Below are 25027 nucleotides of genomic sequence, written 5' to 3' on the forward strand. Positions count from 1 at the left end.
TTGTAAGGGCGGGTGCCTAGTTACTACCATGTCCAGTTATAGGAATGGCCTTTTCTTGTAAATCTCGCTGTCTTTGTGGGTTTTTTGGGAAAGGGAGAGGTAGTTTGAGGACTCAAAAAGGACCTAGGCTCAAGGGATGGGATCCAGTTTCTGTAGGAGAGGAGTTGAGACCTCATCTGTCAGATTTCTCTCCTGTCACTCAGGCTTTGGGATATGGGTCAACTCAGACTGGAAGTGTGCTTCCTCCCCACCAAAGGCTAAGCCCATAGCTCTGCTGAGTTCTACATCAACATACTTTATTGCTGGGCCCCGGAAACTAGAGGCCAATAGCCTCAAAGATCCAGGGGGTTGAGACCAATCTGGCGCAGCATCTCCTTGTGCCTGGTGTGGAGTCTCAGTGCAGCCTCATCCCACTGAGGCTTGATGGCTCGCAGCTTGGCCAAGAGAAGGTCCAGGCTGCCCTGCAGACACCTTATCTGAACCAACAGGCCTGGTGTATCCCCTCCATCTGCACTCAGCATAGAGCAAGGTGCCCTTGGAGACCCTGCACCTTCCCCTGGGTCATCAGCCATCACACTAGCTGTGGGACATGGGGTGGAGGAGGGCAGAGTACTGGGTGGATGGGGCTGGGGGGTGGTGCTTACATCTAAGATTTCCTCAAACTTGGCCTCCATGTCTGTCACGTGGGCCCGAAGCTGAGCCAGGGTCCGGTCTCGCTCTCCAAGGACTCGCTCAGCCTCTTTCCTTGAAGCCTCAGTCTCTCTCTGGCAGGTTTCTGGGGGGCAGGGCAGAAAGATCAAAGAAGACAGGATGGTGACACTCTACCCCTGGACAGTTCCCAAAGGTACTTATAAGGGCATCATGAGTGGGATCATTCCAGACTCCCTCAGGGTCATCAACTTTTCTATAGTCCGCAAAAAGCCAAAGACCTGCTGGGTGTGGTGGCGCACACCTGTGATCCCAGCACTTGGGAAGCTGAGGCAGGATGATCACCATGAGTTGGAGGCCAGCCTAGGCTACACAGTGAGTTTAAAGCCAGTTTGAACTACATAGTGAGACCCTGTCTCAAAAACAAAAACAAAACAAAACAAAAAGCTGAAGACATATTGGGTTATGATAGAAAGAGTAGTGGGCTTGAAACAGGAAACCGGTTCAAAGTCTGGTTGTCATTTACAACTTGTATAATCTGGGACATAGCTCCCTTTAAGTCTCAGTTTCTTCATCTTTAAAGAGAAAATGATGCATATCTTTCTTGTTGTGATTCTTAAATGTGAAAATGGATGGCAAAGTGCCTGTCATACAGGAGGTGTTCAATAAGTGTTGATTTGAAATAAGGCAAAGATCAAGGAAGGAACCCAGGGTATGTATGGTAGGTAAAGAGCTACTAAAGATATTTTAGTATATGAACACTCTGAGGCCAAAATTATGAAAGATCTCTTATGCCATGCTAAGATATTTCAACTTTCCTGTAAGCAAGAGGGAAGAGAAACAAAGGCTTCTTGTTTTTCATATTTCTGCTTATTTGGAGGGTTTATTCATTTATTTAGTAAGTAAATTATTTAGGATTTTCCAGGTGCTAGGCCTTGAAGGAATAGAAGTAAAGGAATCGTAACGTTTTTCCCTTAGTTTTCTTGCTTGGGAGAGACAAAGCAGGGAAGAGAAGTAAGCACTGGGTTTGGAAAGACCAAGCAAAAGGGGACACGGGTGAGAGACCTAGCTTTTCTGTACTTATATCTCAGGATGATATTTAAGGAAAAAGAGTCCGGGGAGAAAGTGATCTAAATTCACATTCAGCCAACAGATGGCGACCTTTTAGAGAAAGACCTTTTATAGCCATCCTTTCACACTGGAGCTTGTTGTTGACCTTCTGAGTGGAAGGATGCAGGGTGGGGGGACTTACCTAGCTGTTCCCGAAGGCACTTCACTTCCTCCTCTAGTTGTTTTCTGTGGGCATCCATCTCATTCTGCAGGGCCCGGTGTTGGCGGCTCATCTCTGAAGTGGGGCAGTGGCCAGCCAGAGACCCGGGGGGAATGGAGGCATGGAGGAAGGAAATGAGGTTGTGGATGCAGAGGACTGAAGTATAGCAACTTCTTGGTCCTTGTGGTGATGCTGTGAAGCTGGGAGACCCTGAACCACATACCAGCTTAGGATGGAGATTCCAGCCCTTCTCCCCTTTCATGGGATGAATGACATAACGGCTGTGATTGCATTTTGTTCCCCACAAAGCATTAAGCACATGACATCAGGCATTCAGGAAGGTCCCTCCCTGGGATGCTAGAGATTTGCTTTTGGATCTTTCTGGAATGCTGAGAGGAGGCCTGGGAGTCAGAGCCCTCCATGCGTGATCGTCCTGCATCCCTGGGCCTCTTGGTTGTCCTTTTCCGGGCCTGTCTTTTGTTCACTACCTGACTGACCACGCACCTGCAAATATGGCCTTCCCTTCACTTCGGGCCCTTTCTAATTCAGCTGCCAATTCTTGCAACCTCTGCTTCAGCTGGTCTTCAGACGCTTTGGCTCGGCGGGCCTCAGCCCTCCATATAGCTGTGAATAGTCCAGAGCCACCCTCAGAACTGGTTGTGGGTGGCACAGAATCAGCTCCCATGGGCTTGATGAACTCTGACCACCTCTGGAAACCTGGTGGCAGGGTATCCAGCCTCTTATTCTGTTTGGCCTCCCCCAACCCCAAATGGCCTGTTCATTACTAAGAAGTAAAAACTCCCTCCCTGTTTTGATTTTAAAAAGTACTTTCCTGCCTATAATCCTAGCTACTTGGGAAATTTAGGTAGGAGGATCGCAAGTTCAAGGCCGGCCTGGGAAACTGCAAGACTCTGCTAATTTTTTTTTTGTACCGAGGATTGAACTCAGGACCTTGCACTTGTGAGGCAAGCAGCAAAACCACTGAGCTACATCCCCAGCCCTGCAAGACTCTATCTCAAAATAGAAAAGGGCTGGGGATGTAGCTCAGTGGTAAAGTCCCTGCCTACCATCTGCAAAGCCCTGCGTTCCATCTCCAGGACGCTGGGGTTGCGGGGGAGGGCTTTCATCAGCCCATATTGCTCAGTCCTCCCTCACAGTCTTTTTCCAGTTATGATGGTTAGATTTTGTCTTAGCCCCACACATAGCTCCAATTCTTCAACCCCGAGGACACAGAAATGCCCCATGTGCCACTTCTGATCCCCCCAGTCTTTACCCTTCTCACCCAAGTGGTCTTGGAGCAGCTCCTTCTCCAGAAGCACGAGGCTGTGCTTGGCCTCGGACTCCACATCTGCCCTGGCAAATTGGTTGAGCTTTAGTTTACTGGGATCTCTGTCAGCACTACCCGCTGGAGTTGCTCCTGCATGAGGTCAGAGGACCGATCAATGAGGGATCCCTGATGACAAAGTCTGCTGACCTCACTGCTGTGTCCTCACTGCTGAGCCCATATGGGTAACAGACCTATTAGGGAGGCACAGAGCTGGGCAGGACTCCAGGGGGAATGTGGGTGGCATTTCTTCAGTTCCTCAGCTTTGTAGAATCTGGGTTCAAGGCTATGATGAGGACAAGAAAACTCCACCTTGTCATGCAGGGGGCTGAATGCTGAGGACCCCTGTGTGGTCCCCATGCCAGGATGTGGAGAACAGGGGCACAATTTCCCACTGCCACTCACCAGCACCAGAGTTTTTTTTCTTCTGTTCCCCAGTTTTTCTCCTTTTTCCTTTGGTCTTAGGTGGCATGTCCTGGGGGAGGAAGGACTTGGTGTGTAGGGCTAGACGCAGGGATGCTTTCCTGACCCCTGGAAGGAACCAGGAGTCTCAGGAGAGGCACTCTAGTCTCCAAGTCTGTCTCACACTTTCCGGAAGTGCTTGGTCTCCTGGGAACCATGGGCGGGGCTGGGGTCGGGGCAGGATGGCTCTATGTACAGAAGTCACTCCTCTCATCCCTCTTTTAGAGAAAGTCTCTGAACCTGGTCCTCTCCCTCTCCCCATCATCCCACCCCCTGTCGGATCCTCTGTCTCTGTCTCTCCCTTAGTGTGAGGTCTCTCCGTGGAGTGCCCCACCCACAGGGAAGGGCTGTGAGCCCAAGCAGGTGGAGCCTGAGGAGGAGCCTGGCCCTGGGAGCCAATCCAGGATGGCAAAATTCCCCGAGGGCAGGACTGAGAACGGAGGGCTGGGTTTCTGGAGGCTGCCTGTTGTCCAGGCAACTGGGAAACACGGAGTTTACAGGCAGGTGCAATGGGCAAATCAGCTCACCAAATAGGAAGGTCCTGGCGGGTCAATTCTTCCCTTGTCCCCAAGTCCTAAGTATAGTTTGGAGAGAAAAAGTGTTGTTGCTGATTAGCTATGACTCACTTCTAGGTAGGCACTGCTGCAGGAAAAGGACTGTCGGGAGCCATCTTGGGCAGTTTACATCCTGGGGTCCTCTTAGCAAGATGACATTATTAGGCTTAAAACTGAAGAGCCCTTCAGAAAAGCATTGCGCAGTATATGAGGGAAACAAATGCAGGAGCAGATAGTGAAAAGAATGTTCCATTTCAGATAAATGAGAACGGAAAAGTGCACCTGTGGAGTCCACCGTGCTAACCCAGTAGAATGTAGATGTCAGGAAAAGGGACTGGTTAGAGACGAGAGGTGAGATAAGAGTTCCCTCTCCGATTGAACTTGGGCAAGCTAGTTAATTTTGCTCAGTCTCATGGGCTTTAAATCTTTGATTTTGTGACTCCTGAAAGTCCTGGGTTTTAGCTGGGTATTTACAAGCACTCCCGCAATGCTTAATTTATTGCCTCACTTCCCCTCTTTCCCACGTGGTTATCCTCGGACAGGTGCTGAGGAGCGACCTTGGGAGGCTCCCTGCCTGCACAGACTTGGTGGCGCTCCCTCTAGTGGATGTGCTTGACCTCCTGGGTCTCTTGACCTTTTTTTTTTTTTTCTCCTCAAATTATTGAACAGTGAATGACTGGGCAGATCACATTGGGGATGCTTCCTGGCATCATGCTAGTGCCAAAAGTGGTTGCAAAAATGAATTTGGGGCAGAGAGTATGATGAGTGGCTTGCTCTTGGAAGACAACGTCCCCACCCCAGCCCAGTGCCACCCTGGAGCCTTGCCATCCATTCCTGTCCACTGCCTGGAGCTCTGGGCAGCAAACTGACTAGAATGAAAACAACAGGAACTTCAGAGTTTTTCTCCTTGTGGATTAAGGGACCTGCAGACTCGATTCCTAGGCACTTCTCTCCATCCTTATCCCCTTCCACGTTTTTAGTCAACTCTTCATTGTCAGAAGCAGGTCTGCAGAAATAGACACAAGATCTGAGAATGGCTGCCTCTGGCCAGGCATGGTCATATAATAACAGCGCTTGGAAGGCTGAGGCAGGAGGATTGAGAATTGGAGGCTAGCCTGAGCATCACTATGAGATCCTGTAACAACAACAACAACAACAAAACAACAACAACAGCAATTTGTCCCTGGGAAGCAGGAATAGTCAGACAGAGGCTGCTACAAGTTTATATGACCCTTTGGTGGCTGCAGGGTATTTCTCTTACTCTTTGGACATTTTATAGAGTGAAGAAAAGGGCCAGGCTTCTCCTTCCAATGTTTACAGGTCCTGTAATTCAGCACTGAGTTAAATTTATGCACATCAGACAGGCAGGTGTGGTGCTGCATGCCTGTAATCCCAGCATTTGGGAGGCTGAGGCAGGAGGATTACTGTGAGTTCGAGGCAGCCTGAAGTACAGATAGGGAGACCCTGTCTCAAGAGAAACAACAACAACAACAACAACAACAACAAAAGGACCCTGTCTTAAAAAAAAAACAAAATGAAAAAGTTTATGCACATTTCCCAAATCTGGAGAATATTTTTCTTCTAGTCTTACATCCTTCCCCTGCTTAGGAATACAGTTGCATGTCCCTGCCCTTGTCACCCAGGAGTCTGTTTGGAGACTTCTACAGATTGATTAGTGTTTCCATTATGCTGATGTGTAATGACATAAAAAGGACAGAGTTTATAGAACACAGGCAGTGTATCATGACTCAGACCAGCATTTACTTTACAAATGTGACTTTCAGGTACAGAATGAGGATGTAGTTTTGGATGGAGAAGTGGAATAAGATAAGTGCTATGTGTCACCCAATGTGATGATACAAGCTAAATCAGCGCTAGCACAACCCAGAATGACAATAACATTATGCTCAACAATCCAATTCTATGTCTAGCACATTTTTAAAAACAAGCCAAAAAATAAAAAATAAAAAAAAAATAAAAACAAGCCAAATGAAGCTGGGTGTGGTGGCACGTCACAGGTGGGCCTGTGTGATCCCAGCACTCAAGAGGCTGATGCAGGAAAACTGCTGTGAGTTCAAGGCAGCCTGAACTACACACAGGGAGACCCTGTCTCAAGAAAACAAAAACCAAAAACCCAACCCAAATGAAAATTGTGAGAAAAAGATCAATCTGTGTTTCTTTCTTCATTAATTTCACTTTAGAAGTGACAGCAAAGTAGATTATTTCAGCAGAACTCTCTGTTCCTTTGAATAAAACTTAATGTCCCCTCCTCCCCCACGGTGGTTGAAATCAAGGCCTTGCAAATGCTAGGCAAGTGCTTCACTGAGTTACACTTCCAGCTCTTAAAAAAAAATTTTTTTTTTTTGGAGCCAAGCATGGTGGTGCATACCTGTAATCCCAGCTACTTAGGAGGCTGAGGTAGAAAAGTCAGAAATTTGAGGCCAGCCAAGGCAACTCAGTGAGACCCTGTCTTTAAAAAGGGTTGAGGAAGGGCCAGGGATTTAGCTCAGTGGTTTGGCCACTTGCCAAGCGAGCAAAAGGACCCGAGTTTGATCTCTGGTACCAGAAAAAAAAAAAGGGTTGGGGAGACCCGGTGTGGTGGTGCATGCCTGTGATCCCAGCACTCGGGAGGCTGAGGCAGGAGGATCACTGTGAGTTCAGGGCCAGCCTGAACTACAAAGGCAGAGACCCTGCCTCAAAAAAAAAAAAAATGGGTTGGGATGTAATAGCTCAGTGGTAGAGAACCCTGGGTTCAATCCCCAGTAAAAAACAATAACAACCATCTGAAAAGGCTGGCTGCAGCAGAAACAAAGTACACAGTATATAATTCCATGGTATGCAGACCATACTGAAGATAATACAAATCAGAAACCTTGAGCCACGACAGAGAGATGAAGTGTATACCTAAACAACACATGCATATCCTCACAGGTAAAAATCTTAGCTGTACTTCATTAAACTTAGGCTTTGACTATGAAGAATACCCTGGTGCACTTGAGGTAGGATAGAAAAGTAAAGATAGGTAGAAAGGAGACAAGGAAAATTATAATTTAAAAACTGTGTGTTTAAGAAGACAGAAACTACCTGCCAGAACCAAAGTTACTCAAAGTTCTCCATATCTGTATTTCACAACTTTATTCCCCTGGCTTGTTTATGCTGTTTTGGCTTTTTTTTTTTTTCCCCCAAAATTCCTTAAAGACAAGTCCATAAAATAGATCAACTGAAAAGGTAAAGGGCAGAAACCTGATCCTAAGATATAAAAACAGATTCACCTAGAGATGGAGACAGGTGGGAAAGAGGGAAGAGGAAGGGAAGAGTACAAAGAATTAAGATGTTATGCACATGTACCAACTTCCCATGAGTGTAATCACTATGTACTGTAAATGTGTACTAATACAAAACGAGAAAGAGAGAGAGAGACAGAGAGAGAGAGAGAGAGAGAGAGAGAGAGAGAGAGAGAGAGAGAGAGAGAGAGAGCGCGTGCGTGCGCTTCCCCCAAGGAAGTTTGCCCCTTCTGCTATGTAAGGGCAGCAGCAGAGCTAGGTTAAAAAAAAAGAAAAGAAAAGAAAAAGAGGGCCTATAGCTAAGGTGGTGGCACCAAGGATGGAAAGTTTTATTTATTTTTAGACAGGTTCTTGCTCTGTACTTTAGGCTGGCTTTGAACTCACTGTAGCCCAGGCTGGTCTCAAACTGCAGTGATCCTCCCGGTTCAGCCTCCCAAGTACTGGGGTTACAGGCATGCATCATCACACCTGCCGGGATGGAAAATTTTGACAAGAGCTTTGCCTAGATTTTTCTTCAGTAGATTCTTTTTCTAGCTAGGAACTGATGAAAAGCCGTTCTACAGCTAAGAAATGATAATGCTGACTCCACAGTTAGTCTTACATAGAGGTGATTGTCTGCAAACCAGGATGGCTGAATGTTCCTCTGGTTTAGAGATATTTTCCCCTTCAGCATAAGTATTTGATAAACTCCTTATCAGTCAGGACTGTTGTGGAATAGCCGGGAGGGAGGTCTCAGGAGGAACTGAGTAGGTGTTGACATACCTAGGCTTGCATCTCACAGAGCCTTGGCTCAGAATTAACTAGAGTAGGGCACTTCCTTCTTTGGAAAGGAAGTTACTATTTTCATAGTTCTTCCAACAGAAGTTTTAGAGAAGTGGAAGAGACAGGGAACCGCATTTCTGCTTCTTGGGCAGAGGGTGAACCCCTGTGATCTCCTTGCAGCAGTCTCACGTCTCACGTGCAAAGCGCTGAGAATTTTAAGTACATATTCAGTTCCCAGAAAAGGAACCACTTTTCAGAAGAAGTGTTGCATTGTTTCGCATTCAGGTCCTCAGTGGGTCGCGTCTTAATGAAGAGTTTAAAATACCAGGGGTTAGAGAAACGACTTTCCCTTTTCTCCCACCATTTCTCCATAGTATGAAGTAAATAACTCTAAACTCAATTTCCACATAGGTCAGGTGTAAAGGAAAGACTTGGTATTAACCTTTTCACTGCAAGACCCATCCCTGGAGTAACAACCTCCAGCCCAGAAGAAACATGGAGGTCCAGGCTTCTGTCTAGTGCGCAGGCTCCAATTTGCCCCCGTCCCTCCCCTTCCCCGCTTCTCCAGCAGAGGGCCCCGGAGCTGAGGTTCCGTGGCTCCGCCCGGCCCCCGCCCCCCCCCCCCGCCCCGCCCGGGGTAGATGCAGGGGAGGCGGGCGCGGAAACTTGGCCGCAGCTTTCCGGGGTTGTGGGTACGCGGGCGCTCGCGAAGGGTGGCGCGGGAGCGGACCATTGCCTGATCCGGACGCGGCCGCCGCTGCCAGTCGGTGGTCCGTCCGGTGCGTGCGTGCCCCCGCGCTCCGCCCGCCGTGCTCGCTGAAGGGGCGCGCCCCGTGCTCCCCGGCACCGCCCACTCCGCTCCTCCCTCCGCCCGGAGAGCCGCCGGCGGCGGCCGGAGAGGCCCCTCCTTTGCGTCCTCGTTTTTTCTCGCTCGCAGCCGAGCGCAGTCGCCTACCCGGCTGGGCCCGCGACCCTTCCTGGCCATGGCTGGCAACGTGAAAAAGAGCTCCGGCGCGGGAGCCGGCGGCGGTTCCGGGGGCTCGGGCGCGGGCGGCCTGATCGGGCTCATGAAGGACGCCTTCCAGCCGCACCACCACCACCACCACCTCAGCCCGCACCCGCCGGGCACCGTGGACAAGAAGATGGTGGAGAAGTGCTGGAAGCTCATGGACAAGGTGAAGGCCTGCTGGGGACCCGCCGCGGGCGCAGGGTGGGCGTGGGCGGAGGGGACGCGGCGAGGGTCGGGACGGACTGACGGACGGAGGAAGCTGGGGGAGGGGTCGGGGATCCCGACGCCGGGAGACCGGGGAACGTGGGGGCGGGGAGCAGGCCGGAGGGTGGGGGGTCTCGTGGGGGAAGGGCTACCATTGGGAGTTGAGAATGTTGGGGTGCTTGGGGAGTGAGACAAAGGTGGGGTGGGGGCTGGGGTGAGGTTTGACTGGGAAGCCACCGGGGCGGAAGTGCGGTAGGGGTGAGGAGTTTGGGGCTCTGCAGGGTGCAGGGATGTGGGTCACGGAATTGGCCCCGGAGACAGGAGGGACAGAGTGAGGAAGTGTGTACTTTACCGGTTAGGGCGCCTTTCTGGATGAGCAGAGATGTCTCTATGGAATGAGGTTTATGGGCTCTGATGGAGGAATGTGATGTCAGGACAACTCCTCAGTCTAACTGTGCCCTGTGTGAGCATATAGGTTTTTCATTTTAAGATGCAGCACCAAGATAAGAGAGAGGTTTAAATGGGGCAAGGAAGGAACTTTATGCCCCATCTGGCTCTGGCTCAAGTTTTTTGTTATCCTGTATGTGATATAACTGTATGTGATCATCCATTGCTGGTACTGAGATATGCACTGATTAAACCACAAAGTTTTGGTTAGAACCATTATCTGCTGATAGGTGGGTTGACTAAGCATGCTAAGTAAGTAGCACATTCTCACTTCTTCCTATCCTCCCTATGCTCACCACTCGAGCTTTTAGCTGGGCCCTACTTATTTAGACCAGCTCCCTATTATTAAAGGACCTGACTTGGACTTATTCACTGAGCCTCTTTCATCGCCCCCCTTTGCTTAGCAAGTGCGGAAAAAAGTAACTGCTTTATAAGTTTGTCACTTGGTAGAGTTTTACTTCTTTATAGTGTGTCTGTATAATGAAACACAGCAGTTAGTCCCATGTACTTAAGAGTGTATAGGAAGTTAGTAATTTTCTTCATATTTTATTGACATTTATTCTGTTTAATAGTTTTGGCTAAATTCTTACTGCAGATTGCAAAGTAATGCGGAGGATCTGGCCTGTAAGAGAGTGGTGGTGTTTCCTCCAGGGTAAACTGGTTTTCTTTGGTTCCTTTCTGGGCCTAGGTTCCTCTTCTGTAAAGTTCTTCATGGATTGTTTTGGACTAGAAACAGCTAATAAAATGATTATGAAGCACTTGGCAAATATAAATGTGCTGTATAAATGCTTAACAAGACCTGTGTGAGAATTAACACTCTGGTAGTGCATACCAGTGATTTCAGAGCCACTTTTTCAGGGCTCATTTTTTTCTCCTGTTAAATAATTGGTACTGCAGGAAGCCCTGGGTTCCATCTTCACCATCCTCCTCCATTGATATTGTAATTAATAACAGGTGTTGATTATATTAGTGTGTAGTACTAGTGTTATAGCGATTGTATATAGTGTACACTAGGTTTATGTACACTATAGGTTGTGTATGTTGAGTACTGTAGTATTAGTGTAGGTTGATTGTATTAGTGGTATAGTACTGGTATTATTATTGGAAATTATAATAAATCCATTACAGAAAGTTAGGCATGTAAGGGAAACTTTAAATGTGGCAATAGCTTTTAAAAAATACTGAAGCTACTCAGCCAGGCATGGTAGCACAGGCCTGTAATTCCAGCACTTGGGAGGCTGAGGCAGGAGGATCAGTGAGAGAGTTCTAGGTCAGCCTGTGCTACAAAATGAGTGCAAGGCCAGCCCAAACTACATATTTAGATTCTGTCTCAAAAAACAAAACAAAAAATATTGAATGTATTAAAAACCTGAAGTTTGTTGGTTTATATCTTAGGGATTTACTGTTAAGGACTACAGAGTTTACTGTGGCACAGAAAAAAAATGTACATTTCTAATTATTTCTCATATAGGATGTGTGGGTATGTCAAAATTGTACTGATAAATGACCCTCCTTAAAAAATAATTCTCTCTTGGGCCCGGGGATTTAGCTCAGTGCTGCTGCACAAGCACAAGATACCAAGTTTGATCCTTGGTACCAAAAAAAAAATTCTCTCTCTTTTTTTTGGGTACCAGGGATTGAACTCAGGACCTTGAGCTTACCAGGCAGGTGCTGTGCCATTGAGCTAAATCCCCAGCCCCTTAAAAATAATTCTCTTAATTAAACTTTTATGCTTCTGTAAATAGAGAATAAATTATAAATAGCCCCTATTCTACACAGTTGTGCAAATAATGGTCTCTCTTATGCCTTACTCTTTTATCTTTTTAAAGTATGTGTATAAAGTATGTGTATAAAGTATGTGTATTGTGTTGGGTGTGGTGGGGGTAGGACATGCCTGTAAATCCCAGTATAAGGGGAGGCTGAGGCAGGAGGATTGCAAGTTCTGGTTTCACCGGGGAACTTAGATCCTGTCTCAAAATAAAACATGAAATGGGCTGGGGTAGCCCAGTGGTAAAATGCCCCTGGGTTCAAGCTGCAGTAACCCAGAAAAAAACCAGCAAAAAACTGCATGTTGAGTTTTGAGTTCTTCTACAGAGTGCTTATTTGGGGGGAATACAAAGGACTCAAAGAGTTGAGTGGAAATGATTTAGCTAGTCTTGGTGGTTTAGAGGACAGTAGGCTTTTCCGAATGTTTCTATTCTAGCCCCAGGAGAAGGATGTATTCTTGTCTTACTTGTCTGGGAAGATGACCTCAGACCGTCTGTGCCCTGTATCACATGTTACTAGTTGTGCTGAAACAAAGACTTGGTGCCTTCCGATGTGTCAGTCCTGTAGGTCCACACTGCTTTCCAGACTTTCTCAATACTTCTGTCACCTTGCCACATTGCACCATCTCTTTTACTCTTGGTGTTTTGAGCATAGAGGGTTCTCTTTTTTTACTTTGCAGTATTTTTATTGCCAAAGGTCTTTAATGGGTCATTGTACCTTCTTGACTTCATATAGCATTTTTTTTTTGTACCAGGGATTGAACTTGGGACCTTGCGCTGAGCTAAATTCCTGGCCCATATGGTATTAAGTACCAGTAGTAAAGAAGTTACTGTCATATCCACAGATTTCCTGTAGGTTTATTGAATTCAATCTTTTTTGTTTGTTTGTTTTGAGTTAGGGTCTCACTATGTAGTTCAGGCTAGCCTTGAGCTCACCATGTAGCCCAGGCTGGCTTTGAACTTGTGATCCTTCTGCCTCAGCCTCAGAGCTGGGATTACAGGCTTATGTCACCACACCCGGCAAATTCAGTCTCAAATCTTGTGTTTTGTTGTTGTCATTGAAGCTGTCATTCCAGCCTACTATTAATCAGTTTATTGAGTGAGCACTGGGAACTGTCGGTCTCCTCCTTTCCTCCTCCTTTCGCCCAGTCCTGGATGTATGCGAATAGAGAAGTTAGCTGAAGTTATGCGTTCTGGTCAGCATGAGCCCAGTTTACTAATTTATCCTTTCGTTATTGAATTTAAAATCACAGGTGGAAAAATGCTTATGTTAGAGCACTTAATAAACAAAAGGGTAGGCATGGTCAGTATCTAGGTTTTTTGTTTTTAGTTTATTTTGCTTCCTCAGGATATTGTAATAAATACTTGTGTAAATACTTCTATGTAAAGGAAATGGCTAGTACATGAATAGAAACCGGGCAGGGAAGAGGAATGGGGAGTAGAGAGAAAATAATAAATGACCTTAAATGTATATGTAAAACACTAAGATATTTAATCTAGTGAGAAATATAAAATTCAATTTTATAGCAGGGTTGGCAAGCTTTTTCTTTATAGGGAGAGATATAGTAAGTATTTTAGCCTTTGTTGGCTACATGCTTAATCCTGTGTGCTCTTTAGTTATTGTTACAACTCTTTAAAAATGTAAAAGCCAGCCACTTGAGCCCAGTGCTCAGGAGGCTGAGGCAGGAGGATCACTCTGAGTTCGAGGCCAGCCCAGGCTATATAGTGAGTGCAAGGGCAGTCTGGACTACATAGCAAGATCCTGTCTCAAAAAACCAAGAAAACAGGGCCGGGGATTTAGCTCAGTGGTTTCGCTCCCTGCTGCGCTGCTGCATGCAAGGACCTGAGTTCAATCCCCGGTACCAAAAAGAAAAAAACACAAAACAAAAGAAGAAAACAAACCAAAATATGCAAAAGCCACTCTTGGGGCTGGGGATGAAGCTCAGAGGTGCTGCGCCTGCCTGGCAGGTGCAAGGTCCTGAGTTCGATCCCTGATACTGCAAAAAAAAAAAAGCCAAACTTGGCTTGCAGATGCACTGGGAGGAGAAAGGCTGCAGGTTATGATGTGCCTACCCCCGGGACAGAGTGTTCTGCTGGAAGTATTGTAGGTCTGTACTCTGTTCTTATTTTATCTTGGTGCTGAGGAAGGAAGGAACCCAGGGCTTCACAAATGCTAGGCAGGTGCTCTACCCGGAGCTGCAACCTCAGCCCTGTGTCCTCATTTTTTAAAATTTATTTTATTTTTTTATTTTATTATTATTTTTTTCCTATGTCCTCATTTTAAATTATCATTAAAACATTAAAGTATTTGTGTGTGTGTGTGTGTGTGTGTGTGTGTGTGTATTTTTTTAGTGCTGTCACACTGAGCTATTACCCCCTCCCCCCTTTTCCCAGTATCGGGGATTGAACTCAGGACCTTGTGCTTTCGAGACAGGTATGGCACCACTGAGCTAAATCCCTAGCCCCCCCAGACCTTTTTAATTTTTTTTATTTTGAGACAGGGTCTCTTAAGTTACCTAGGCTAGGCTTGAACTTGTGATCCTTTTTTTTTGGTACCAGGGATCAAACTCGGGACTTTGCACGTTGAGGGGCAGGCAGCAGCACCACTGAGCTAAATCCCAGGCCAGAGTTTGTAATCCTTTTGGCTCAGCTTCCCAGAGTGCTGGCATTATAGGTGTGTACAGTCACTCCTGATTTTTTTGTTGTTGTTGGTTTTTTGAGACAGAGTCTCACTATGTAGTTCATGCTGGCTTTGAACTCACTATGTAGTCCAGGGTGGCTTTGAACTCTCAGCGATCCTCTTGCCTCACTGATTTGTTTTTGTTTTTTTTTGGTACTGGGGATTGAACTCCAGCCCTTGCGCTTTCGAGGCAGGCGGCGGAACCACTGAGCTAAATCCTCGGCCCTAAAAAATGTTTTCAAAAGATGATTATTTCCAGGGCCAGGGATTTAGCCCAGTGGTTCTGTCACTTGCTTTGCCAGTCCAAGGTGCTAAGCGTGATCCTCAGTACAAAAAAAAAGATGATTATTTCTTTCTACTTCATCTTTCCTTGCTTGCTATACCTGCTTCCTGTCCCCTAAAGAACGTTGGGTAAATTCCTATACTGTATTTTGGAAATAAAGTGTATTCAGCTGAATGAATAGTAATGATAATTATTATTATTTTGAGTTTTTTTGTTTTTTGAGACAGGGTCTTGCTTTGGGGATCCTCCTCCTGAGCCTCCCAATTGCTGGGATTATAGATGTGTGCACTACCAGCCTGGGCTGGACTTTTTTTTTTTTGGTGCTGGGGCTCGAACTTGGGCCCTTGCACTTGCGAGTCGAACTTGGGCCCTTACACTTGTGAGGCAGGCGTGGAGTGGTGGAGTTGGCACCACTGAGTTAAATCCCCGGCCCTGGGCTGATATTTTTGTTTGTTTGTTTGTTTGTTTGTTTTTTTGGTACCAGGGATCGAACTTGGGTCCTTGCACTTTTCGAGGCAGGCAGCAGAACCACTGAGCTAAATCCCTGGCCCTGAAATTTTTGAGTCAAGATGTAACACTGGATTTCTTGCTGTCTCCATTCTTCCCTCTACCTGCCTTCCTGTGTATGTGTGCTTGCCCAGCCCCAAGCAGGGTGCTGGGTGCACATTCTTACATTCCAGGAGATTGTATGGGTGATGGATAAACAAAAAAAAGAGAAACAAAAAGATAAGTGATAGGTGAGTGATAAGGGCCTAGAGAAATAGGTCCAGGTAGTTTGGGATCTATAAACCTCTGAAGCTTATAAGCTCCCTAGGGCAGCAGCTGCTTATCTCTGACATCCCTTTTAGGAGCTTACACAATAGTAGCACTTTGCAAGTACTAATAATTTTGTCCCCCAAGTATTTAACTGAAAGGAGAAGTAGAAATTTATTTTAATCACATTACATTTATTTATTTATTTATTTATTTATTTATTTATTTATTTATTTGAGACAGGGTCTCACTGTCTAGTTCAGGTTGGCCTTGAACTTACAGCAATCCTCCTGCCTCAGCCTCCTGAGTGATGGAATTCCAGGCATGTATTACGATGCCCGGCTACATTTATTTATTTCTCGCAAAAGCCTTTTATTGGTATCCTTGTTTTATAGATGAAAACACTTAGGCGAAGTGCGATTAAATAATTTAGTTAACAGTGGAGCCTGAATCCCGAATTGGCCCCCTCCCGAAGTTTAGAAACGTCTTCCCTACAGTTTGTTCTTTGTAAAGTTGCACCCACAAAAACCAGTTTTGGTCTTCTGCTACCAGAAGGGACGCTTGAGTCAACCTCATACTACATATGCAATGCTGGTCCCATTAGATTACAATGGAGTCCAGCATTTTTTTTTTTTTTTTGTACCGGGGATCTATCTTGGGACCTTGCACTTGTGAGGTGGAGTCCAGCATTTTTAACACTGGTGGATGTCATAAGGCAGCAACGAATCACCCCGTGTATGTGGTATAAACATACCTACTGTGCAAAGTACACACCTATAGTTACTACAGGACACAAGATTTGATAATAAATGACTATATTAGCCTGGTGTTGTGATACTCTGGGGGGCTGAGGGAGGAGATTGGAGGGCTTGAGCCCAGTCTGGGCATTTTATTTTATTTTATTTTATTTTATTTTATTTTATTTTATTTTATTTTTAAATTATGACACAGGGTTTCACTATGTAGTCTGGGTTAACCTCAAGCTCGGAGCAGTCCTGCTGCCTCATACTCCTGAGTGCTGGGCTTACAGGCATGCTCCACCACACTAGGCCATTTTTTTTTGAGACAGGGTCTCACTATGTATTTCAGACTGGCCTTGAATTCACTATGTAGTCCAGGCTTGCCTTGAACTAACAAGTATCCTTCTGCCTCAGCCTCCTGAGTGCTGGGAGTACAGGTGGGCACCACCATGCCTGACCCAGCCTGGGCAGTTTGCAACTTAGTGAGATGTGTCTCAAAAAAAAAGGTGGGAATGTAGCTCACTGCAAAGTTCTGGGGTTCAACCCCTAGTACTGAACAACAACAAAAAGTTACTATGTACAGTATTTTTTTAATCATTATTTTAGAGTGTATGCCTTCTACTTAGAAAAGTTAACTATAAAACACTGTGTCTTAGAGACAGGGTCTTCCTCTGTATAATTCAGGCTAGCCTTGATCTTACTATGTAGCCTGGGCTGGCCTGGAACTCACAGTGATCCTCCTGTCTCAGTCTTCTGAGTTCTAGGATTAGAGGCATGCGACATTGCCCAGCAACACTGTGTCTTATCACATCAGCAGCGGCTTTGTACATCTTGTGCTTATCATGGCTCTTTGTTTTGTTTTTTCGGTCCTGGCACTTGATCATAGCAAGAGGCCATGCCAACTGATTTACCTATAGCATGTCATTAAGTTCTGTGTAAGTGCACTGTGATGTTCACACAATGAAAATACCACTTAAAGATGTGTTTCCCAGGCCATGTGGTGGCACACACCTGTAATCCCGGCACTCTGGGAGACTGAGACAGGAGGATCACAAGTTTGAGCCCAGCTTGGGCAATTTAGTGAGTTAGTGAGATTGTCTCAAAATAAAAAATAATAGAAGGGTTGGAATGTAGCCCAGTGCCACAAACCTTGGATTCAATCCCCAGTATTATACACATAGAAAGTTATTTTATTTTATTTTTTTGTGGTATTAGGGATTGAACCCAAGGCCTTTTATTATGCTAGGCAAGTGTGCTACTACTGAACTACATCCTCAGCCCTTTTTAAAAATCTTTTTTTTTTTTTTTTGGTACCGGGGATCGAACTTGGGTCCTTGCGGTTTTGAGGCAGGTGGTGGAACCACTGAGCTAAATCCCCGGCTAAAAAAATCTTTTTTTCAAGACAGAATCTTGCCCCACATTGCTCAGGCTGACCTCCAAAGTTGAGATTCTCCCGAGTAGCTGAGATTTCAGGCATGTGCCACCATGCCCAGCTGCACTTACTAATTTCATTTTACTGACATAAACTGTCGGTCCCCCCTCCCAGCTCTTTAGGACCAAGCCATGTCTTAACATAATCCCTTATTTTCTGCCTCATTTGGGGATCCAGTTGACAAAGAAAACTTTTTTTGAGTGACTGAGTTAAAATAACATTTACTAAAAGTGGTATTATCTTGTAAAGATAGTATATAACTATTATAAAACATGGGTGTATTGTTTTTATGTCTATTAAGAACTCCCACAAAGAATATAAAATTCTTTATAGTCTCTTATTGTGTGCAAAATATGAGTCAGTTGAGAATTTCATGTCATTAGTGACAAATTTTGAAAGATAGAGTAGGTTGGGCTTGGTGACATTCAGCCAGCACTCTAGGAGGCTGAAGCAGGAGAATCGCAAGTTTGAGCCCAACCTGGGCAATTTAGGGACTTGGTAAGACCCTATCTGAAAAAATAAAAAGGGCAGGAGATGTAGCTCAGTATGAAAGCTCTGGGTTCAATCCCCAGTACTTCCCCATACTTCCTAAAGAAAAAAGTTACATAAAATCATAAAGAGTAAAAGTAGGGAATGAAGGGGCTGGGGATTTAGCTCAATTGTTCCGCTGCCTGCCTCGCAAGCACAAGGTCCTGAATTGATCCCTGGTACCCCCCCCTTCCCCCCAAAAAAATGTAGGGAAGAAGATAATCTGCTTTTTTCCTTTTGTGTCTCTGGTTAAAGTTTTTGGTGACTGTTGGTATAGGAAACCTATTTTTAATATGTTGTAAGTTGTATAAATGCAGTGAGATGATAAATCATGATCAGATGAATCTTCCTCTTCAGCAGGGTTCTTACTGTATATTTAAACATACAATAATGTTTATATTGTGAAAATCATTTCTCTAATGATTAACCTAGAAAGCATTAAAAGAAAAATATGCTCCTAGTTTGAAAATGGAGCCTAATTTTCAATTACATTTTCCAGTGAATTGTTTTTTTTGAACTCACTATGTAGTCCAGGCTAGCTTGTTTTTTTTTTGGTACTGGGGATCAAACTCGGGTCCTTACACTTGCGAGGCAAGCGACTGGAAACGATGAAACGACGAGGTAAATCCCCCCCGGCCCAGGCTAGCTTTGAACTCAAAGCAATCCTCCTGCCTCAGCCTCTCAAGTGCTGGGATTACAGGTGTGTGCCACCAGGCCCAGCTCCAAAGAAGTTGTTAGTTCTGATTTACTTTACCTTTTTTAGAAGAGGGGGATTATAACAAGCAAGCCATTGTGAAATGTTTTCATGATTAGCACATTGGCTGTTGGAAGGAAATAGGTGGGAGTAGTCAACTAGGAGTGCTAGAAGCCCGCCTCAGCTCTGTCCCTACAGTGTTCAATGGACAGTGGTGGTACATGTCCATTGAGATCCAGGCACTGGGGATGTAGGGTGCCATTGAAGACCAGCAGTGACAGTCCCCTCTCTGCAGCTTCTGGGATGGGCGGCGCCATGTTGTGCTTAGCACACTCAGGTGCCTGAGTACCTTCTTCCCCTGGCTTGGGTCTGCCATGGAGGAAGGCTTTAATGGAAGCCAATGTATCAGTGCTTCATGGAGTGGCATGGATCCTATTTCCTGGCCCTTCCTTTTTTTAGGCCTATTTTCAACATTAGTACCTAGTTATATCCTGCTTTCAGGAATCAGAAACAAAATTTGCGAATCATGAAATAAATGTACAGAACAAACTCTCATCCTCAAATGAGTGCATTCTCCAGAGGTGTCCACCGTCTATAGTTCAGAATTCATTCTTCCAGCTCTTACCGTCTTTCCCAAGTGTCTCTGAGAAAGTTGGATGGACAGCGTCCCCTTGAGAGTGATTTCTTGATTTTAGCAAGCAATTACTCTCTACAACTGACAACCTAGTATTAATAACTCCTTCTATCTTAGAGCAGTTTACGATCTTTATTTCTTTATTTTTGAGACAGAGTCTCATTATGTAGTCCAGGCTAGCCTTGAACTCAATGGGTAGCCCAGGCTAATTTTGAATTTGATCTTCCTGCCTCAGCCTCCTGAGTGCTGGGATTACAGGCTTATGCCACCACGCCTAGCAAATTTAGTTTTAAATAGCATGTTTTGTCCTTGTCATGGAAACTTGCAGTGATCCTCCTGTCTCAGCCTCCCAAGCCCAGGATCACAGGCATGTGGCACCACCCCCGACCATAACAGTTTACCAGTTTACAATCTTTTTTTTAATAATTTACAACCTTATGTCTGCTGATTCATCAGAAATGTCATACAAGATAGTTTATGATTAAGTAACCTTTCCATATCACTCAGCTTGAACATTTTCTTTTTTGAGGGGCTGGAAATTAATTTCCTTTTTTAAAAATTTTTTATTTTTTGGTACCGGGGAGCAAACTCGGGTCCTTGCACATGCGCAGCAGGCGGCGAAACCACTGAGCTAAATCCCCGGCCCTCCTTTTTTTTTCAAATGGGTACATTTTAGATATACATAATGATAGTTAACATTCATCATAGGGTATTTATACCTGTACATCTTATATCTTGCTGCTTTTTTTTGTTCCCCTCCCTTCAAAACTCCTCTTCCCCTTATTTACAAAAGCTTTGTTTCTGGGTTTTTTTCCCCCTTCTACTTTTCTCCTTGTTTCTTCCTTTCCCCCTCTCCCTTCCCTTGTTCCTCTTCTTATTTGAACATTTTCTTTCCATCTCCCAATATCTGTCATACATTTTGGACCTTATTTACACTTTCGGTTTCTCACACTATCAAACTTTTTCTTTTTTTTTTGGTACGGGAGATTGAACTTGGGACCTTGCGCTTGTGAGGCCGGCGGAACCACTGAGCTAAATCCCCAGCCCTATCAAACTTTTTCTTTATGTGGATTTTAAATTGGTTTCGGACTGTATCAAGTTATTTCTTGTATACTAGTGATTCTCAGATTAGAGTATGAATTCAGATCCTCTGGGATCCTGTTAAAATGGGGAATCTGAGTAGATCTGGATTGGAGCCTCAGATTCTGCATTCCTGATCATCTCCCAGGAGATCCAGTGTCCTGATGCAGGGACCACACTCAATGTAGCAAGGTCCTATACCACAGTTGTTTTTATTTTTAAAAGTTTGGCAGATTTTTAAAATTTTATTTTTCAGTTTTGTGATATGCTGGGATCCAATGCAGACCCTAGTGAAAACTAGACAGTCTGCTGCTAAACTACACCCAGCCTCAGTATTTTTTTTTTTTTTTTTAATGACAGGCCAAGCATTGTGTGGTGCATGCCTGTAATCTCAGCCCTTAGGGACACTGAGGCAGAAAGATTGCTAATTGAGTCCTGTATGGATAATTTAGTGATTTAGTGAGACCCTGTCTCAAAATAAAGAAAAATAGATAGAAAGGGCTGGGGAAGTAGCTCAGTGTGAAGGCTGAGTTCAATCCCCAGTACTGGAAAAAAATAAAAACCAAAAACAGTAGGGTATCTTATTTATGATTAATATTTTAATGAATATAGCCCAAACGGGCCTTATATTCACCTTTTTATTGAACACAAATTATGTCCCAGGTGCTGGGAAGTTTAAGATGACCCAGGGCTGACATTTCTTTCTTTTTTTTTTTTTTGATTCGTGACCTTGCTTTTACAAGGCACTGGAACCAGTGAGCTAAATCCCCAGCCCCTAGGGCTGACATTTCTAGTCTGTGTGATAAAACGTAAAGTATGGGGACCCTCAGTGGGATAATGGACCAAACCCTTAATCTCTTAGGAGACAGGGAATTTGGGAATGAGGAGCGACTTGAGACCAAGCAGGTGGCTGTGTAATACCCTAATCAATCCATAATTGTGTCTTATTTGGTGTATGGCATCTAAAGTGATGCAGAAGTCATTTAATCTCTCGTTTGTGCCAAGTATTTGGTTTGAAGTTGTACTGATAACTCTAGATAAAGAATGAATGGGCTGGGGATTTTGCTCAGTGGTGCAGTCACCTGCCTGCAAGCACAAGGTCCCGAATTTGATCCCTAGTACCAAAAAAAAAAAAAAAAAAAAAAGAATGAGGCTCAAGTCTGTAATCCTAGCAGTCCAGGAGGCCGAGCAGGAGGATGGAGAGTGGGGAGCCAGTCTGAGCTATGTAACAAGACCCTGTCTCAAAAGAAAGAAATTTTTTCCTTTTAAAATAGAATTCTTAAAAAAAAAAAAAAAAAGAATTCATGTATAAAAACTGCATGGTTAAACTTCAGAACATATCAGTTTTTTAATTTCATAGGTTGTATTGAATGTATTTTTTTTTCAGCAATTGATATAATAAATGAAAGTAATGAGATGTAATAGGTTGTTGGTTTTTTTTTTTGGGGTACTGGGGATTGAACTTGGGTCCTTTCAAGGTGAAACCACTAAGCTAAATCCCGGCCACTTTCTTGTTTTTTGTTTTGGTACTGGGAACCAAACTTGGGACCTTGCGCTTGAGACGAAAGTGACAGAACCACTGAGCTAAATCCCCGGCCCCTAGGGTGTTTTTTTAATAAAATGCTGTTGGGTGGTATTTGAGAAGTGTTATATAGTAATTATAATTCAAGAGCTTGAATGGAGTTTTAAATAAATCAATAATGGAGAATAGTAATTAGAAGTAAAAGACTTTTTCTTAGGATCATTATCTAGTGATAATGTGTTACTTTGAAAAGTATAGGTTTCTGATTTGTCTTTGAAAAACAATCAAGAATTGTTTTTGTTTAAAAGCGTCACTGTGTATTTATACTTGTAAAACTGTTAAAACCTATTCAGCTTTCTGATATAATGGAGTTTCCAAAATTTGCAGCTTTAGAGACTTTAGAAATAAATTGATATGACTCTTTAGTATACAGAGGAAGAAATTGAGACCTAGGCGGCAAATGACTTGTTTGAGGTCATGTAGCCAATTAAGGTCAGTTAGCCGACTAGACCTGTGTCTCTGGATTTCTACTTTGTTATCCTTTCCCAAGAGTGACTTTTTTTTTTTTTTTTAAATCAGTACATACCATTTACTCGTCCTGGGGAGTGAGTACATGTGCATAATATAACTTGTTTCTGTTTTTAATCCTCTTTCTCTTCCCTCCCTCCTCCCTCTCCTCTAATTCCCCTTTCCCCATCTTCATTCTTATTGATATTATTAATCTTAGCTCCTGTTTATGGCATATAATGTTTACATTCATTGAGGTTATTAGCTTCCTGGACATGGCATATCTTTATTCTTATTTCCCTTTCTCCTCCCCCCAACCTTGATCTCTTGGATCCCCTTCCCATCTGCGAGAGATCCATCCCCTTGTCTCCTTCTATCCATCCTTCATTATTCCCTTTGTACTTTACCTTACTCAAATGAGAGACACCATGTGGTATTTAAGCTTTGTGACTAGTTTATATCACTCAATATTTAAAACTGTAACAAAATTTCACATTTTGTTTTTATGTATAATTCCATGTAACTTTTTTGTGTACCATAGCACTTATTTTATTCATTTTAAAATATTTTGAAATGAAAAATGCTTACATGGATAAGTTGATGTATACAGAGGTAAAAAAACAAAACAAAACCCACCTCATTCAAGATTGTGACACAAGTGAGTATTCATTCTCAGAATGTTTATTGAGCACCCAGTGTGTGTCACATTGTTCTAGGAGCTGGAGGCACAGTGATGAAGACAACTGATAAAAGTTCTGCGCTTGCCGGGTATTTAGCTCAGTGGTTCCACCTCCTGCCTCGCAAGCACAAGGTCCCAAGTTCAATCCCCGGTACCAAACAAACAAACACCAACCTTCACCACTTAAAAAAACAAAAGTTCTGCCCTTCTTGAAAGATGAATTTATGGTCCTGTGTGCTTAGAGCTTTTGGCTATTTGGAAATGCAAATTCCTTTGTGTCAGAAAAGATTCTATATTCAAAACACAGGCTCATGTACTGTTGTACGTAGTTTTTCGTTTTTTAAAAAATCAGCAGTTTTCAAGGATAGTTTTATTTCTCTTTATTGTGATTATAACATTTTCCAAAGTTTTTGCATTGACCATTGAAGCCTTGGCAGAAGCGGAGGGAGGAGTGAGGTGATGAGAAGCTGTTATGAATGGAGTGTGTGGCAGTTGTACACGGGTGCTGTTGGCCCCCCAGAATTAAGCATGTCCCTTTTTGACATGGTTTGAATGCCACTGTAAATGCATGGACAGAAGGAAACAAAAGCAGCCATTTTTGCTACTGTACAACTTGGAAAGCAAAATAAAGTTGGGCAAATGGAGGACAGGCTAAGCAGGAAAATATTTTATCTTTCACAAATTTTTGGGTGAATGTTTTATAAGCTCAGAGTACACATTTGTACCATGCAGGTTAACCATGACTGCTGATTTAAAATTCAGTAAGTAATAAAGGCAGGATTTTTTTTTTTAAGACAGGATTTTTTGGCTTTTGATGTTTAACTATTCACTTGAATTACTCACATAGGACCTTTCAGGAACTTTTTAAAGAGGTTAGGGCTGGAGATTTAGCTCAGTGGTTCCGCTGCCTACCTTGCAAGCGCAAGGACTGGAGTTTGATCCCCAGTACCAAAAAAAAAAAGTTAAAGAGGTTAATATTTAGGACATTTTTTCTTTTCCAGAGCCCATTAATATTAAAAGAGTAGGCCTACCTCTAAATTTTCTTCTTTTTTTTTCCATATGGGCAATAGAACTCAGGACCTTGCGCTTTCGAGGCAGGCGTGGTGCCACTGAGCTAAATCCCCAGCCCTACCTCTGTAGTTTCTTTACGGTCTGTGTTAATGTTCTGTAGTTGAAAAGAGTTTTTCATCCTACCTGCACATGAGTTTTTTTGTTTTGTTTTTGTTTTTTTTTCCGTACCTGGGGTTGAACTCAGGACCTTGTGCTTGCCAGGCAGGTGCGGTGTCACTGAGCTACATCCCAGGTGAAAACTTGGAATTTTTATGAAGCACTGAATTCCCTGGTCATGGGATGATTCATCTCAAAAAGATCTTGAGAAAAGCAGACATTTAATCTTTTTTTTTTTGGTACCGGGGATTGAATTCGGGTCCTTGGGCTTGCACAGCAGGCAGCGAAACCACTGAGCTAAATCCCCGGCCCAGCAGACATGTAATCTTCAAAAGATCTTCACAAGGTCACACTCTAAGGAAGCACAAGTAGTATTCATGGAAGGCACATGATACTAGTTTGAAAATGCAAATTAACCAAGTATTTTGGAGATGTTTTGTGGTGTGTTGTGAGGGTTGATGTATTTTTCAGTTCATTGGCATTAAAAACACTTATTGGGCCGGGGATTTAGCTCAGTGATTCTGGCGCCTGCCTTGCAAGTGCAAGGTCTGGAGTTCGATCCCCCAGTACCAAAAAACCAACCAACCAAACAAAAAAC

General features: G+C 44.0%; 2 protein-coding genes across 19 annotated transcripts in view; one reads left to right on the forward strand and one right to left on the reverse strand.

Moving 5' to 3' along the window:
• Window positions 1-242: 242 nt before the first annotated feature.
• On the reverse strand, window positions 243-8833 carry Drc12 (dynein regulatory complex subunit 12 homolog). 15 transcript variants are annotated; one of them, XM_087212529.1, is made up of 8 exons: window positions 7927-8831; window positions 4232-4278; window positions 3648-3717; window positions 3201-3266; window positions 2423-2542; window positions 1901-1993; window positions 645-775; window positions 246-476 (listed from the first exon to the last, which is right to left on the reverse strand). In XM_087212529.1, the coding sequence occupies exons 1-8, from the start codon at window positions 8003-8005 to the stop codon at window positions 333-335; spliced, it is 750 nt and encodes a 249-aa protein (XP_087068655.1). In that variant the 5' UTR covers window positions 8006-8831; the 3' UTR covers window positions 246-332. The 15 variants fall into 15 exon arrangements, with proteins under 15 accessions (XP_087068653.1, XP_087068644.1, XP_087068654.1 ...); XM_087212525.1 differs by having other exon boundaries at window positions 248-476; window positions 3201-3335; window positions 7927-8830; XM_021237732.2 differs by having other exon boundaries at window positions 252-461; window positions 7927-8826.
• Window positions 8834-8975: 142 nt separating this feature from the next.
• Cbl (Cbl proto-oncogene) overlaps window positions 8976-25027 on the forward strand; it is a 97100-nt gene continuing 81048 nt past the window's right edge. Inside the window, exon 1 of one of the 4 annotated variants that reach the window (XM_087212532.1) lies at window positions 8976-9479. In XM_087212532.1, the coding sequence (XP_087068658.1) occupies window positions 9288-9479 (192 nt within the window). In that variant the 5' untranslated portion in view covers window positions 8976-9287. The remainder of the gene's footprint in view (window positions 9480-25027) is intronic. The other 3 variants (XM_021237656.2, XM_004856793.3, XM_087212533.1) reach the window with 3 other exon arrangements.

The sequence above is a fragment of the Heterocephalus glaber genome, unplaced genomic scaffold, assembly GCF_053883595.1.
Source record: "Heterocephalus glaber isolate CG9 unplaced genomic scaffold, H.glaber_assembly_v1.0 deba00001429, whole genome shotgun sequence".
Taxonomy (NCBI): Eukaryota; Metazoa; Chordata; class Mammalia; order Rodentia; family Bathyergidae; genus Heterocephalus; species Heterocephalus glaber.

Bases quoted from the DNA above. Each gene is read 5' to 3' on its own strand.
- Drc12 (XM_087212517.1), bottom strand. From the start codon at position 8,005: ATGATGCATGCCTGTAACCCCAGTACTTGGGAGGCTGAACCGGGAGGA. The intron at 4,279-7,926 runs GTGAGTTCAAAG...AACTATACTTAG, and splicing joins TGAGACCAGCCTGGGCTACA to GACTTGGGGACAAGGGAAGA. The intron at 1,994-2,422 runs GTGCGTGGTCAG...GCCCCACTTCAG, and splicing joins AGGGAAGGCCATATTTGCAG to AGATGAGCCGCCAACACCGG.